This window comes from Pleurodeles waltl, chromosome 3_1 (genome assembly GCF_031143425.1).
Source record: "Pleurodeles waltl isolate 20211129_DDA chromosome 3_1, aPleWal1.hap1.20221129, whole genome shotgun sequence".
Lineage (NCBI taxonomy): Eukaryota > Metazoa > Chordata > Amphibia > Caudata > Salamandridae > Pleurodeles > Pleurodeles waltl.
In genome coordinates, this window is record NC_090440.1 from 238571867 (window position 1) to 238586710 (window position 14844).

General features: G+C 46.9%; 1 protein-coding gene across 1 annotated transcript in view; it reads right to left on the reverse strand.

Annotated features, from left to right (window-relative positions):
* Positions 1 to 11336, reverse strand: part of SNX1 (sorting nexin 1) — a 470987-nt gene extending 459651 nt beyond the window's left edge. Inside the window, exon 1 of the mRNA XM_069222309.1 lies at positions 11031 to 11336. Coding sequence (XP_069078410.1) covers positions 11031 to 11174 — 144 coding nt within the window. The 5' untranslated portion in view covers positions 11175 to 11336. The remainder of the gene's footprint in view (positions 1 to 11030) is intronic.
* Between the last annotated feature and the right edge of the window lie 3508 nt (positions 11337 to 14844).

Genomic DNA, 14844 nt, shown 5'->3' on the forward strand with positions numbered 1-14844 from the left:
CCTATGGAAGAAGGACCCATTGTCGAGCTTGCGGATGTTTTGCTTGGTGCAGAAAGCAAATCTGACCCTCTCTTATAACAAACAACAGTGACCATTAACCTGTTGAAGCCAGTGGATCTCCACTGGATCCCCATTAGGAGAGCTATCCTTTGCTACACCAATCCAACAATGAACAGATATGTAGCGGTCTGGCTGACTATCAGTCTATGCAGGCCTCGAAAAATCTTTAAAATGTTACTAGACCTGCAGGTCCAGGAACTTGAATAATGTACTAGGCCTAACTGTAATGTACTTGACCCATTACCTGGTCTCAAATTGTATAATTCCAGGCTAATAGTTTAGAGTCGCATTTTTATTCATTCTCGCATATGACTGCGCCTTCAGACATGTAAGCGCAGCTTTTCTGCTGTACAAAAGAAAAAATCCTTGTTTGAATAAGTAGACTAAAGTTTGCTGTATGTATCACAAGAATCTAGCCCACATATAGGGGACACATGACCTGCTTTTAGTTTACTAATAGCATTGCAATCAGGGCAGAGTGTTTCTCAGATTGTTAAAACTCTCACTTTTAGGAAATATATTATATATTACTAAACCATGATGTGGTAGCATACTGTCATCTACACACAGTAAATGTCCAAGAAATGTACTTTCAAATAACTTGCAGCTTTACTGATAAAACTATATAGTGTTTAACAATCTGTGAAAATTGGGTATTGGAAAACATATCCTTTGCACATCAACACGTGAAGTGTTCCAATTTATTTTCATCCTATTAAAATATTTTTCCTCACACAGAAATGCAAAAAAATGGCCTTTCACAACTAGTGATATATATTTTGAAATGTCTGTACAGTTAACCTAGTCATGTGTGGTAGGAAAAACCTGACACCCTGTAGCCTTTTATTTCATATTTTAAGCAGCAAAACAGACAGTTTTGATTTTGCATTTAAACGAAGCAAACATCATCAAACAACCAGAACCAGCGTACACAGTAATATCCACCACACTGATTCAGGAGGGAGGATTCTCAGGAACGCAAATAGTTCCAAATTGCGAAGAAGAACTGCAGGAGAGACATGTCCCCTATAAGAGCACCTCCATTCCATAACGCAGGTTAAACTAAGAGACAAAAAACAGAGAGAGGGAAAAGAGAGAACAGGGCCAGGAAAAAGAGGAAAGCAGCTCTGCCAGCATAACACTCATAAAGGGGGGGGCACGCATCCATAACGCAGCCAGTAGAACCATTGTATATAAACCAACCAGAAGTAGCACAGAAAGTCAGCCATCTCCATGCGCATGAGCAGCAAGAAACATCACCAAGGGGGCCCGGATATCCCTTGGGCTTGAGCCCTCCAGCATCAGCTCCCAATACCCCGCCAGCTGCTCCTGACAGTATGCAGCATCTCAGCCAGTCATCATAGCGAGGCACCCGTCTCCGTCCCCAGCACATCACCACCTGTCACTTGGCCAGGAGCAGCAGCAGGCATACCAATCGCCTAGAAACAGCGGGAACCTCCTCCACATAGCCCAAAAGCACCAGCATGGGAGCACACTGCAATGCAAGTCCAGTCATCTCATTGATTGCATGCAGTACCTCAGACCAGTAATCACACAGCGCACTGCAATCCCATGCCAGATGCATGAAGTCCGCCTCCGAAGCCGGGCAGCGCGCACAACCAGCATCCGCTCTAAGACCCATTGTTTTCAAGCGGCTAGGCGTATAGTACAGTCGGTGCAGAAAATTGAAATGGATGAGGCGCAATCTATCGTTAGGGGAAAGCGCCCGCATTTGAGAGCAACAATAGCGCCACTGCTCCTCTGAAATAGAAACACCCAGTCTGTCTCCCAGTGAACTCTGGCCTTGGAATCCACCCGAATCCCCGTGGCTTACGTGCAAGCATACAGACTTGTAATGAGACGACAAACAGTCTGCGCCTTGTACAATAATTCCAGCACATGACAAATAGGGGGCTGCACAAGGAAGCAGGAATAGCGCGCCCACAACAAAGCCCGAATCCTGAAAAAAAACAAGCGATATTGTGCAGCATTGCCACGCACACCCAGCGTCTCCTCCAAGGAAATAAATCTCCCCGCCGGAAACCAAGACCACAAAGTGACCATATCTAACTCCAGGAGACGTTCAGATATCTGGGCATCCTCCAGCAAGTGAAAGCCCACCACAACAAGAGCCAGCATCAAAGTCACAAATACCTTGCGCACGCCCATCCGCCCAAGTAGACACTTCCAAGCATGCATTGAGCACCTCACTGTGTCCACATTCCATCGAAGGGGCCCAGGAGGGCAACCTATTACGCCATCCAGCCTGTTCGGCCAGATAGACTCATGCTCCGCTGCCAGATGTGGGAAATAGCGGATAGGATGGAGCCAAAAATGGATAAAGTGGGCCTGCGCGCAGTATTAGTACAGTTCCAAATCCGGGGCTACAAGACCAACCTGTTCAAACGGTAAAGTCAGGGTCTCCCATGCAATTCTGGCCGGTCTCCCCGCTCACACACGAGCCACCAGCAAGGAACAAAGCCATTTCAAAAAGCCCGACAGAGGCAGATTAACAAACAAATACAAGAACGTGAGTAAGACCACCATCTTGGCTATCGCAATCCATCCAGTCAGCGATAGCGGTAGCGTACGCCAGACCACTACCTTGTGCTCCAGCCACGCAACCATCGTACCGTAATTAGCAGACCACAATTTATCCACCTTCCGGCTCAGCCAAATACCACAATAGCGCACCGGCCCATAAGCCCAACATATGGGATACCTAGAGCAACACTGGACAATGGCATCAGACAGTGGAAATACCACTGACTTAGACCAATTGATGTTTATCCCAGAGAGCCGGCCAAACTGAACAATCTCATCGAGCAGCACATCCAGATGCATCTGGGGATCATGAACGTACAACGCCACGTCATCCGCATAAAGAGAAATAAGGACAGGCCAGCCCCTTATGATTGTGGTTTTGTCGTAGTCGCACCACCAGGGGCTCCATGGCCACCACAAAAAGTAGCGGAGAAAGGGGGCAATCTTGACTGGTGCCTCTAGCAATCGAAATAGGAGCCGAAAGCATCCCATTAATTCTCAAGCGGCTGGGAATACAGAAGACAGATCCGTTAAATAAATCTAATGCTAAGGGCCACTCCAGCAAACAGAGCAAACATATATGACCAGTCCAGTGAATCAAATGCCTTCACGGCGTCCAGGAAGACCGCAGTCACATGGTCATCAGGGCCTACTATGTTAGAAAACTTAAAGAAGGTGTGCAGGTTATACAATGTCGAACGCCCAGGCACAAAACCAGACTGCTCCGGTAAAACCAAGGACGTAAGCAAGGGCTGTAGGCGCGCTGCAATAAGCTTTGCCAAGATCTTGTTATCAACAACAGCGGCCAGTACGAGTCACAGTTGCTATCCTTCCCCGGCTTCAGAATCGTCACAATTAGAGCCTTCCGCAGCGAAGCCAGAAGAACACCTCTTTCAAGGGCCTCAGCGTAAACCTCAAGAAGGTGCGCTGCCAAGATATCTGCATACTCTTTATAGAAAGCTGGCGTCAAGCCATCCAGCACTAGAGCCTTATCCCCCAGCAAGCCACCTATGGCCTGAATGACATCGTCAACCGAAAAGAGAACATCCAGAATCTGCCTATGAGAGTTCTCGAGCCAGAGCAGGCTAATCTCCTCAAAGTAAGCATCAGTTTCCACCCCACTCACACTTGGCCGATCTGCGCATAAATCAGGGTAGAATTTAGACATGACACGACGAACCTCCGTGTCACCCGATCGAAGGATCCCAGTCGAGTCCGTCAGCTCTACAATATAATTCCCAGCCCACAGAACGTAGGTGCCAACATCCGCCCGGCCCGCTCAACCTCACCGTAACGATGAGCCCTTGCCTCCTTGCCTAGAAAGCACACCTTGCACATCGCCGCCTCCTCACAGCAGGCCAACGCCTCTCGTATCTCTGCCAAAAGGTCTGCCGACACCCAGAAGCCAGCCGCCTCTCCAACTTGACCAGGCGCACCTCCAACTCCGATAGTTCACCATGTTGCTTAGCCAGACAGACACCACAGATCACAACCTTAAAAGCTTCCCAGAGAGTACCCACGGACGACACAGAGTCCTGGTTAATCTGGAAGTAATCCTCAATTGCTGAGCAAATCTCATCCCCAAAAACACTATCCCTAAGCGCTCCACTGGGCAGCCACCACAAAAACGCACGGCCGGCCCGGTCAGGCAAATGCAACTCCAGCAAAACCGGAGAGTGATCCGAAAGAGTACGAGGCATATGTTCAATGGACGTCGTCCATAGCGCCACATGCCTGGTGCCAAGCCACCTATCTAATCTAGACCAACTGCCATGCGCATAATTAGCACATTTACTCTGTCTGTCTTCACCATGTCGGACCCTCCACAGATCCAGAGCGTCCTCATCCATGATATGCGTAAGCACCCTTGCAGCCGCTGTATGCTGAGGCCTGGCCTTACTCTCGCGATCTGCCACCGGGTCCAAGACCACATTGAAATCACCACCCTACAAGAAAGAGCCTGGGCCCAACAAGCCAATCAAACGCCAAACCGCCCCAAAAAACTCTGGGTCACCAACAATTGGCCCGTAAAGAGATATCAAACAGACCGGCTTATCATATAAGGTGCCCCTGAGCAGGACGTATATCCCTCCCGGGTCAATCACTACATCACCAGTGTGCCACGGCAAGCCCTTCCGAATCAAAATCGCCACCCCTCACGCATAACACGAGTAAATCGCCATGTGATTCTCACCTATCCAGCCAGCTTTCACTCTCGTGCCCTCATGCAGATGGGTCTCCTGCAGCATGCAAATATCAATTGTGTGGCGCTGCACAAAGGCAGACACCAAGCGCATCTAGCGGCTATCATTTAGCCCCCTGACATTCCAAGGACAATTAAGATAAATCCATCACCTCGGCAGGGCAGAGCCAAGGTCAAACAGTATCGCTGTCAGCAGGGGCCTCTGCCTCCCCCTCCCGGCCCGCACATCGGCCAGGGGCGCTCTTTTAGGGTAGTGTTGACATACTTGCCGGCCAGCTTTGGGTCCATAAAGAAGCGTAATTTGCCCTTATGCAATATGCGCAGCTTGGCAGGGTAAATGAGGGAAAACTTGACATCCGTTTGACGTGCGCTTAAATGGAAGAAACGCTTTTCGAGCAGCCTGCACCCCAGGAGTGTAATCAGGAAAAAAGTGGAGTTCCATGTTATTGTAAATCACAGGTCGCCATTCGTGAGCCAACTGGAGCATGGTGCCTCTGTAGTTCAAGAGGTGTACAATGATAGGACGCGCTGGTGGCCAAGTGACCGGTGTGCCTGCTCCACCACTAACACCTGAGAGAGTTCACCTGAGAGAATAGCGATGCAAACCTAGTCTTCTTGCAGCCCATAGCTGTTGACTCTGGCAGACCTAAAATACGCACATTACTGCCGCAGTAGCGGGCTTCAAAATCCTCGTTTTTATTGCAGATAAGTTCTAATACCCGTTCCATCCGCAGCAGCTTCTCACCATCTTCATGACAACCATCCTCTAAATCCGATGTGCGTGACTTCACATGGTCAAGCCAGGTGGCGTGGCCATCCACCCTTTCCTTCAGTCGGTCCATCTGTTCAATCAGGTGATCCAGCTTTCCATCAATGCTATCCAGGCTGTGCTTGAGATCCGCAAACATAGCTTTCACAGAGGGCACAGAAACATCCTCTTCCTGAGGCGAGTTGTCAGATGCCCAACCCGCCAAGGCTGTCTTCTTCTTACCCGCAAAAAGGTGAGCTTTTGGTTTGCCTTACCCATGGCGAGCAGTATGTGTTGTGTGGTTCCAGCGAGCACCTCAGAGCGCGCCAGTACAGGCAGCCAACCACGCTAGCAGGAGGCACCAACAGGCACCCAAAAACGTCCAGGGCCATGCCCCTCCACCAGCAGAGTCCAGTGTAACACAGCACTTCACAAATGTAATTAGGCCGGATGGCTGCCAGACCACAGAGCCAAAGTCCTCCAAAGCAGGCGCCACCGCCCCGTCCCAGCCACGGCCAACAAAGCCACAGCTACAGCCAGGTGTCACCAGCAGCTCAATTCCAAGGGATCAGCCAGGGCCTCAAAAAATATCACCAGGGATAGTGGGAGAGGAGGGGGGCACAGACCAAACATCCCCCCCCCCCCAACATGCCACTGCCAAAGCTGCCCCAGCCAAGGCCCGCAGCAGCAGGCCCCCTGCCGCGACCACCGCCCCAACGGGCCCAGCCAGCACTGTTGACCCTCCTCGCTGCCGGCCACAGGCGCCACCTATATGGGCCACATCAGGCCCCCCGGGCGCCAGACAGGCCCAAAAAATATGCCGGCAGAAGAAAAACAATTGGGCAGGGTTGCCTACCAGCTGCGGCCCCCTCCCCCACAGCAGGTCAAGGCGCAGCCACGGGGAGCAAATGTACACCTCCCCCTCTTGCGGGAAGCTCAAGGCCTTCTCTTTAGGCCTCACGGCAGAGCCAATGTAGCCCCACCCGCCTGCCCAGGCCGTCGACGTCCGGGCACCAACCCCGAGGGGCCTGCAGGCCGAGTAAACCCACTGATGCAGCCCCCGGATGCGTCAGCACCAGACCCTGCGGTGCTGCCCATAAGCCGCAGGGTCAACAACAGGCAGAGGAAAGCAGGGAAAGGGCAGCCACACCACCCCTACAGCCACGGGAGCGCCTTTACGGCAGGTCGCTCCCATGCAAAGCCAGCAGGTCACGCTGCACTCAATGCGCCGGCCGGGGGGTCCCTCCAATGCCTCCGGCTACCACCGCAGCCCTCTAACACCCCACCCACCCCCCCCGAGTCAGAGGGCAGCCGATTTAGATCCTGGCAGGTGGTCCCAGGAGGGGAAAAGCCGTAGAATTGCTCCTGCCCAGCGGACCCTCACGAAATGGCAGACATTCGCGGAGCGGCCAAGCCACAACCCCCGCAGATCAGACAGTTCAAAAATCCTGAAACTCTGCAGTCAGAAGGAAAATTAATTACAGGACAAACTGACTTTTGACCTCTGTGAACATAGAGCAAATGTTACAAGAACAAGATTTAAAGGCATCTTTTATTGCTCCTCCACTTTCTGACTGAACAGAACACCTGTTCTTTGTTAACTTGCCAGAAGAGGCACGTAAGTCTTAAAAATAGCTCGACCTGATCAAATATGACTCGCCATAGCAAGCGGTCAAGTAGATCTTTCGAGCCCTACTACGCATCAGTTTACATCCATATATCTATCCCACATCACACACAATTGAGTTCAAACACCGCAATGCTGTAATGCATCATTTGGTCAAATGGCCACAAGACCTGAACCCCCCTCTATCAACACCTCCAAAGTCTCCCTGGTCCCATAGAAACTCCTAAGAGCTTATCTGTGATAGATGCACTAAAGTAGATAAACAATCATTGACAAAGCCAGGTCTTGCCTTTGAAAGGCGAATACCCACATATAGGCTTGGCCAGCGCTTATTTATTTTTACTTTGCCATTCAGAAAAGGCCGTTGGCCGTGTTGGAATGATGAAGTTATCCAGTCAAAACCTACCAACATTCCTAGGTGTTCCTTTACTGTCTTGCTCTCACATAGCTTTTAGTCAGGCAAACATCAACATTCCAGTCAGCTTTCCGGTTGGCTTTAAAATGATCTCCTCAACAAACACCACATCTGCAACCAACTGAACACCTGCTAAGCAGCTTTACATCACAGATAAGCAGGCAGTAGACTTTCTAAGTGGTAGCTGCCTAAATGAGTAGAGACAAGTGACAGCTGACAAGACAAAAAACCATGCGGGTAACAAGGCTTCTGGTACCTGTCCACCTAGTTTCATCCAACCACTGTTTGAATTTGCAGTGCAAAGCACAAGCATAATTGCATGATGAACGTTTGCAAAACGTTTCTTATTTTTTGCCAGTAATCAGTTGGCTCTCTCTACAAGAAACCTATGATTACTCATCAACATATGTATATATTTAGAGTGTGAATATGTGTTTCATACACCAGTTCAGTGTGACACTTGAACACACCACAAGTTTTGAAAATCAGTAAGGTAGAGTAGAAATACTTTAGTTCTGAATCTTCTAGTCCTGATGCAATCCGACAGACCTACCAGGCTTTCTTACGGCCGAAACATGTAGACTTCATTAGGATATGGTAGTAATTAGCACCCGATCCTTCTTTGTTTTTAACTCTGCCATGGGTACAGTCCCAATGAAGATTTACATATTGTGTTTTTTTTTTTTAATCTTAAACCAAAATCTTTTTGTTCAATTTGTGGCAGCCAATCTTATACTGTGTTTAATGCATGTTTAAAATAAGGACATATATATTCAATGTGCTTTCTGTCACAGGCTGGGACCTCATACCACTAAAAAACAAAAAACACACACACACAACACTGTTCCGGACTGCACCACTCAGAATTCATTTTGGTGGCTTGCTGGTTAAATACACAGCTATCTACAGTGATTGCAGTGACCAATAGAGGTTTTACTTCACAGCGTAAAATAATGCCTCTTACCGATTAGTTTAACTTGTCATTATTTCTCATGTCATAGTTACAGAATATGTTCTTCTTTTTAGCCACGCATTTGCTCTTGATCCTGCCACCCTACCACCCAATGCTCACTGACCCCATCCCTACTATCTGAGGTTCCCAGTCCCAGTACTGTGGTTTTTTAATGCTTCGACTTCTGGCTTAAATACCACCGTCCAATATTCTAAACATCAAGCGATTCTACAATAGAGGTTGTACCCATCCTGGTGAAACAACCTTCACAGATATGGACGTTCCTCCTGTACAAAATTAATATATTTAGTGATACAGAAAAGTTTTCTGGAGTCTTAAAAACTTGTTGCTATGATTTTGTTGCTTTACATTTACAAAAACATAAAAGTACTACTTTATTGCCTTCTTATTTATACATTACATAACGTTGAGTATAGTTTGTCATGCTAACAATGGACTTTACTTTGAATTATTTTCAAATAAACTCTATACAGCTTCCTCTTTTTTGCCAACATCATAATTGCTGAAGCAACAGAAAGGCGGCAGACAGAGGTATGTAAAACTTAAGTAGTTTACACCGGGGTCTCCAACCTTCTCTGTAGTACGAACTACTTTTGTTCAATGAAACTTATGGAGAGCTACCGATATTAGTGTTATAATAGTGCCTGCATTAGAAAAGATAACATTAGTGGCCACAATATGCAAGATTACTACAAGTGATTGCCTCAGTGAACTAGGAATGATTGCAAACAATAGCGTACAAAAGCATGCGTTTATAAAGAATGCTTCTACATGTGTAATACATAACAACCAAAGCTGCAGTGCCTCTAGAACCGTTTGTAAAAAGGATTCCCAATGCCACATTATTTATGATTCAAATATCACCTTTAAATTATATTTTGAAAATTCAGCCATTTTTCCTCAAAATATCAGCTTATGAGTTCTAAAAATAAAAACGTTTTTATCTTAAATATACACTCTAAATATTGACATATGTATATTAATTCAACCAAGTAAAAGCTCATAATTTTATTAGCCTGGGTTTCACACAGGAGAGCCACTTGCAGGTACTTGGCGAGCTACCAGTAGCTCACCAGCTACTCATTGGAGAAGCCTAGTTTACGCCAACTGAATCCGGAACAGAGGGAAAAGGATTTGCTGAAGTGTTAAAAAATGAAAAAAACATCCTTTAAACTTCACTGACCACTCATAAAGCAGTCTGGCACATAACATTTGCCCAATTAAAAGCAGTGCTTTTAATGAGCAGGTACTGTCCAGTACGAAGTACTGGCACTTTTTAGGGTTGAGGAAAATCGCTCTGACCCCGGTGTAATCTCTCTATGGGCTTTTAACCATGCCCATCAGTTAGGTTGGTTTATGGGCTTGCCTTTTACAAGTTATTTCATTAGTAGAAGGTATGCATATGTCATGCCTTTTCCAGGGTTTAGCCAACCTCGAGCACACCTGCCAACTACTGAAAACATGGAAGGCTCCATATTTTCCGTATGGTTTCTGTTGGAATGTGGTGACATGTTGGTTGCCTAGAGATGTGGGGAAGAGGCTGGAATGTTGAGAGCTGCTTGCAGGCAGTTGGGATAAAGGACCTGTCAGGGTTGGTTGTTATCCTGTAGCTGGAATAAAAGATACTGTATTTAATCTGAAAACGATGTTGGAGTATCTTTTCAGTTTCTGGACTACTTTTTCTCTTTATTTTGTAGGCAGCGCAATCTCGCTGGGCAGTAGTTGTGCGCTTTGTATGACATCGACCCTGTTACATGGCTACTAGCACTTTTGCCAATAAATTTCACTGCGACCGAACTTCTGTTTCCTTTCGTGTGTCTCCGTTACACTTCATGGGGGTCATGGGCTCGCATATGTGAAACTTTTACTTCTCAGTTTATGTGACAAGAAAAGTCCGGTTAAGAGCTTAAAACGCGAATAGCTCTAACTCGAGCAAACGCGATAATATCAGTTGCATTGCAAATGCTTGTTTACTTTGTGAGGGAGAGTACCTGCACTTCTCAAGAAAAACGTAATACTTTAAATTGGAAACTACCGGCACTCCTCAGAAATAAGGTACTCTGGCACAGAATACCTGCACCTCTATTTTTCCGTTTCAAGCGCTGCTTAAAAGCACCACAATCGCCAAAATGCACACCATCAAACACATCACAAACCCTGCTTTTATGGTTAGCCACACCAGCGCACATCTCTTAAGCCCATCTTGAAAGATCCTATATATGCACCCCTTCTTCGCAAATCATGACCAGATCCCAAATTATTTTCCAAAGACCATGCTAGTAAGACTCACAACTGTACTAACGACGTCGCGAAAGAACGCGCACTCACTCAGTTTAACTGCACCAGAACAGTAACAGGTCAAACAACACCCTTAGGCGTAGCACTATATATTCTGGCAGGCCTGTGGGGAAGGCTTTTGGAACCTAGGGCACTCCCAACATAACATTTAGTGACACTCACGCTGCCGCCAGTGAAAATGTCCTCCCCTTCTGTGTCGCTGTCTCCGGCTCCGCTAGATCCTTCCTCAGCCCCAGGGAAGGGCGGCGGCATTTTTGTGCTGCCTGGGGTTGTGCTGGGGCTGCTGCTACTGTCGGCGGTCGCCATCTTCCCCACCAGCGCCTGAAGCCGCCGCAAACGTCACAGCGCTGGGAGGAGGTGGGAAGAGGGGGCTGTAAACACCGGCGCGAGCCTAACCGCCTCTGCTGACAGGCATGCACTCAACAAGGATAACTTTATGCAGCAACGCTACTCGGACAGGGCACGAGGCACCGTGACTCATACTGGACAGGAGAGGCTGGTCCCACGGGCAGGGAGTGGAGTTGACCACTTCCGTATCTGTATTCGAAATAATGCGCGGAGTGTGCGACCCACGTGACACTGATATGTCAGCCAAAATGAGTACGATTTTTCTGCGGTGTCGGCGTGGTCTTCGACGTAAAATTGCATCTGGTCTATACATGGATTGTCGGATTGAAGGCAGCAGGGAAGTACTTCTAAAACGTTATTTCCTCAACGCTTCTTAACGGAGCGTGTTTGGCACCCTTAGTTCCAACATCGGACATTCCATTCTAATAAGGTACATAATAGAAAAAGTGTCTTAGTTAAATGCATTTAACCCCTTCGCTGCCAGGCCTTTCCCCCTCAGGTGCTAGGCCTTTTTTGGCTATTTGGGTCAGGGCGCGCTTAGGCCCTCATAACTTTTTGTCCACATAAGCTACCCACGCCAAATGTGCGTCTTTTTTTTCCAACATCCTAGGGATTCTAGAGGTACCCAGACTGTGGGTTCCCCTGAAGGAGGCCAAGAAATTAGCCAAAATACAGTGATTTTTTTTTTTTTTTTTTTTAAATGGGAAAAAAGGGCTGCAGAAGAAAGCTTGTGTTTTTTTCCCTGAAAATGGCATCAACAAAGGGTTTGCGGTGCTAAAATCACCAGATTGCCAGCTTTCAGGAAGAGGCAGACTTGAATCAGAAAACCCACATTTTCAACACAATTTTGTCATTTTACTGGGACATACCCCATTTTTACGCTTTTTTGTGCTTTCAGCCTCCTTCCAGTCAGTGACAGAAATGGGCGTGAAACCAATGCTGGATCCCAGAAACCTAAACATTTCTGAAAAGTAGATACAATTCTGAATTCAGCAATGGGTAATTTGTGTAGATCCTACAAAGGTTTCCTACAGAAAATCACAACTGAAATAAAAAAATATTGAAATTGAGGTGAAAAACACAGCAGTTTTTCTCTACGTTTTACTCTAACTTATTCCTGCGATGTCAGATTTTTTAAAGCAATATACTGTTACGTCTGCTGGACTCTTCTGGTTGCGGGGATGTATAGAGATTGTAGGTTCATCAAGAACCCTAGGTACCCAGATGCAATAAATGAGCGGCACCCTGCAGTGGGTTTTCATTCTATACCGGGTATACAGCAATTCATTTGTTGAAATATAAAGTCTCAAAAATAGGTATCAAGAAAACCTTTGTATTTCCAAAATGGGCACAAGATAAGATGTTGAGGAGCAGTGGTTATTTGCACATCGCTGAATTCTGGGTGCTCATACTAGCATGTGAATTACAGGGCATTTCTCAAATAGACACCTTTTTTACCCACTGTCTTATATTTGGAAGGAAAAAATGTAGAAAAAGACAAGGGGCAATAACACTTGTTTTGCTATTCTGTGTTCCCCCATGTCTCCCGATAAAAATGGTACCTCACTTGTGTGGGTAGGCCTACTGCCCGCAACAGGAAATGCCCCAAAACACAACGTGGACACATCACATTTTTCCACAGAAAACAGAGGGGTATTTTGCAAAGTGCCTACCTGTGGATTTTGGCCTCTAGCTCAGCCGGCACCTAGGTAAACCTACCAAACCTGTGCGTTTCTGAAAACTAGAGACCTAGGGGAATCCAAGATAGGGTGACTTGTGGGGCCCTCACCATGTTCTGTTATCCATAATCCTTTGCAAACTTCAAAATTTGGCTAAAAAAACATTGTTGCCTCACATTTCGGTGACAGAACGTTCTGGAATCTGAGAGGAGCCACAAATTTCCTTCCACCCAGCGTTCCCCCAAGTCTCCAGATAAAAATGGTACCTCACTTGTGTGGGTAGGCCTAGTGCCCGCGACAGGAAATGCCCCAAAACACAAAGTGGACATATCACTTTTTCTCAAAGAAAACAGAGGTGTTTTTTGCAAAGTGCCTACCTGTAGATTTTGGCCTCTAGCTCAGCCGGCACCTAGGGAAACCTACCAAACCTGTGCATTTTTTAAAACTAGCCACCTAGGGGAATCTAAGACAGGGTGACTTGTGGGGCTCTCACCAGGTTATGTTACCCAGAATCCTTTGCAAACCTCAAACTTTGGCTAAAAAAACACTTTTTCCTCACATTTCAGTGAAAGAACATTCTGGAATCTGAGAGGAGCCACAAATTTCCTTCCACCCAGCGTTCCCCCAAGTCTCCCGATAAAAATGGTACCTCACTTGTGTGGGTAGGCCTAGTGCCCGCGACAGGAAATGCCCCAAAACACAAAGTGGACATATCACTTTTTCTCAAAGAAAACAGAGGTGTTTTTTGCAAAGTGCCTACCTGTAGATTTTGGCCTCTAGCTCAGCCGGCACCTAGGGAAACCTACCAAACCTGTGAATTTTTTAAAACTAGAGACCTAGGGGAATCCAAATTGGGGTAACTTTTGGGGCTCTCACCAGGTTCTGTTACCCAGAATCTTTTGCAAACCTCAAACTTTGGCTAAAAAAACACTTTTTCCTCACATTTCGGTGACAGAGTGTTCTGGTATCTGAGAGGAGCTACAAATTTCCTTCCACCCAGCGTTCCCCCAAGTCTTCTGATAAAAATGATACCTCACTTGTGTGGGTGGGCTAGGTGCCTGCAACAGAATAAGGCCAAAAGCGTGTAGAGATAGAGCAGATAGCACAGCGAGTTGATAAGGACATATTCTTCTTTTATACATCTTTAGGCTGACTCTGCTTTTGGGACCCACACAAGTGAGGTGCCATTTTACTATGAGACTGAGGGGAACGCTGGGGAGTAGAAATTTTGTGCTGGAGCGGTGATCCTATTAAGAAAAGGCAGGAAAATATGCTTTTTTAAGCAAATTTTGAGGTTTTCAGAGGAGTCTGGGTAAGAAAATGTTGGGGGATCCACGCAAGCCACACCTCCCTGGACTCCTTGGGGTGTCTAGTTTTAAAAAATGTCTGGGTTTGGTAGGTTTCCCTAGATGAAGGCCGCACCCACGACCAAAAACATAGGTGCTCCCTCCCCCCAAACACAGGTGGTTTTGCAAAATATCATTTTGATGTGTCTACGTACGTCTGTGATGTGCCAAACACTAAAATTGTGAAAAGACACGCACTTAGGTTATGTGAAAAAGACCCCTCACCCACCAACTAAGTTGGTGGCATGCTTCATCATCAGGGAACCACCTGAGACACCTAGCGTGTCACAAGTGTGCTGCGACGCCTGATTACGGCGGAGCAGGTTTTGTCATTTGTACCACACATACTGGTTGGATTTGGCACGAGGGTGAGTGATGGTTCAGTAGATCAAATTTTATTAACAAGAGATTTCACAAAAGTGAAATGCACTGTTAATAACTGAAAGGCCAAAAAACTGAACCAATGACTCACAGCTCGTGAGCTGTAAAGTCGCATCAAGGCACCAACCGTTTTACAGTCCATTCACACACCTTTCATACATGACATGCACAAGACCATTCACACCGCCAGCCACGGGCCCAGCACATTACAACACTTGCATC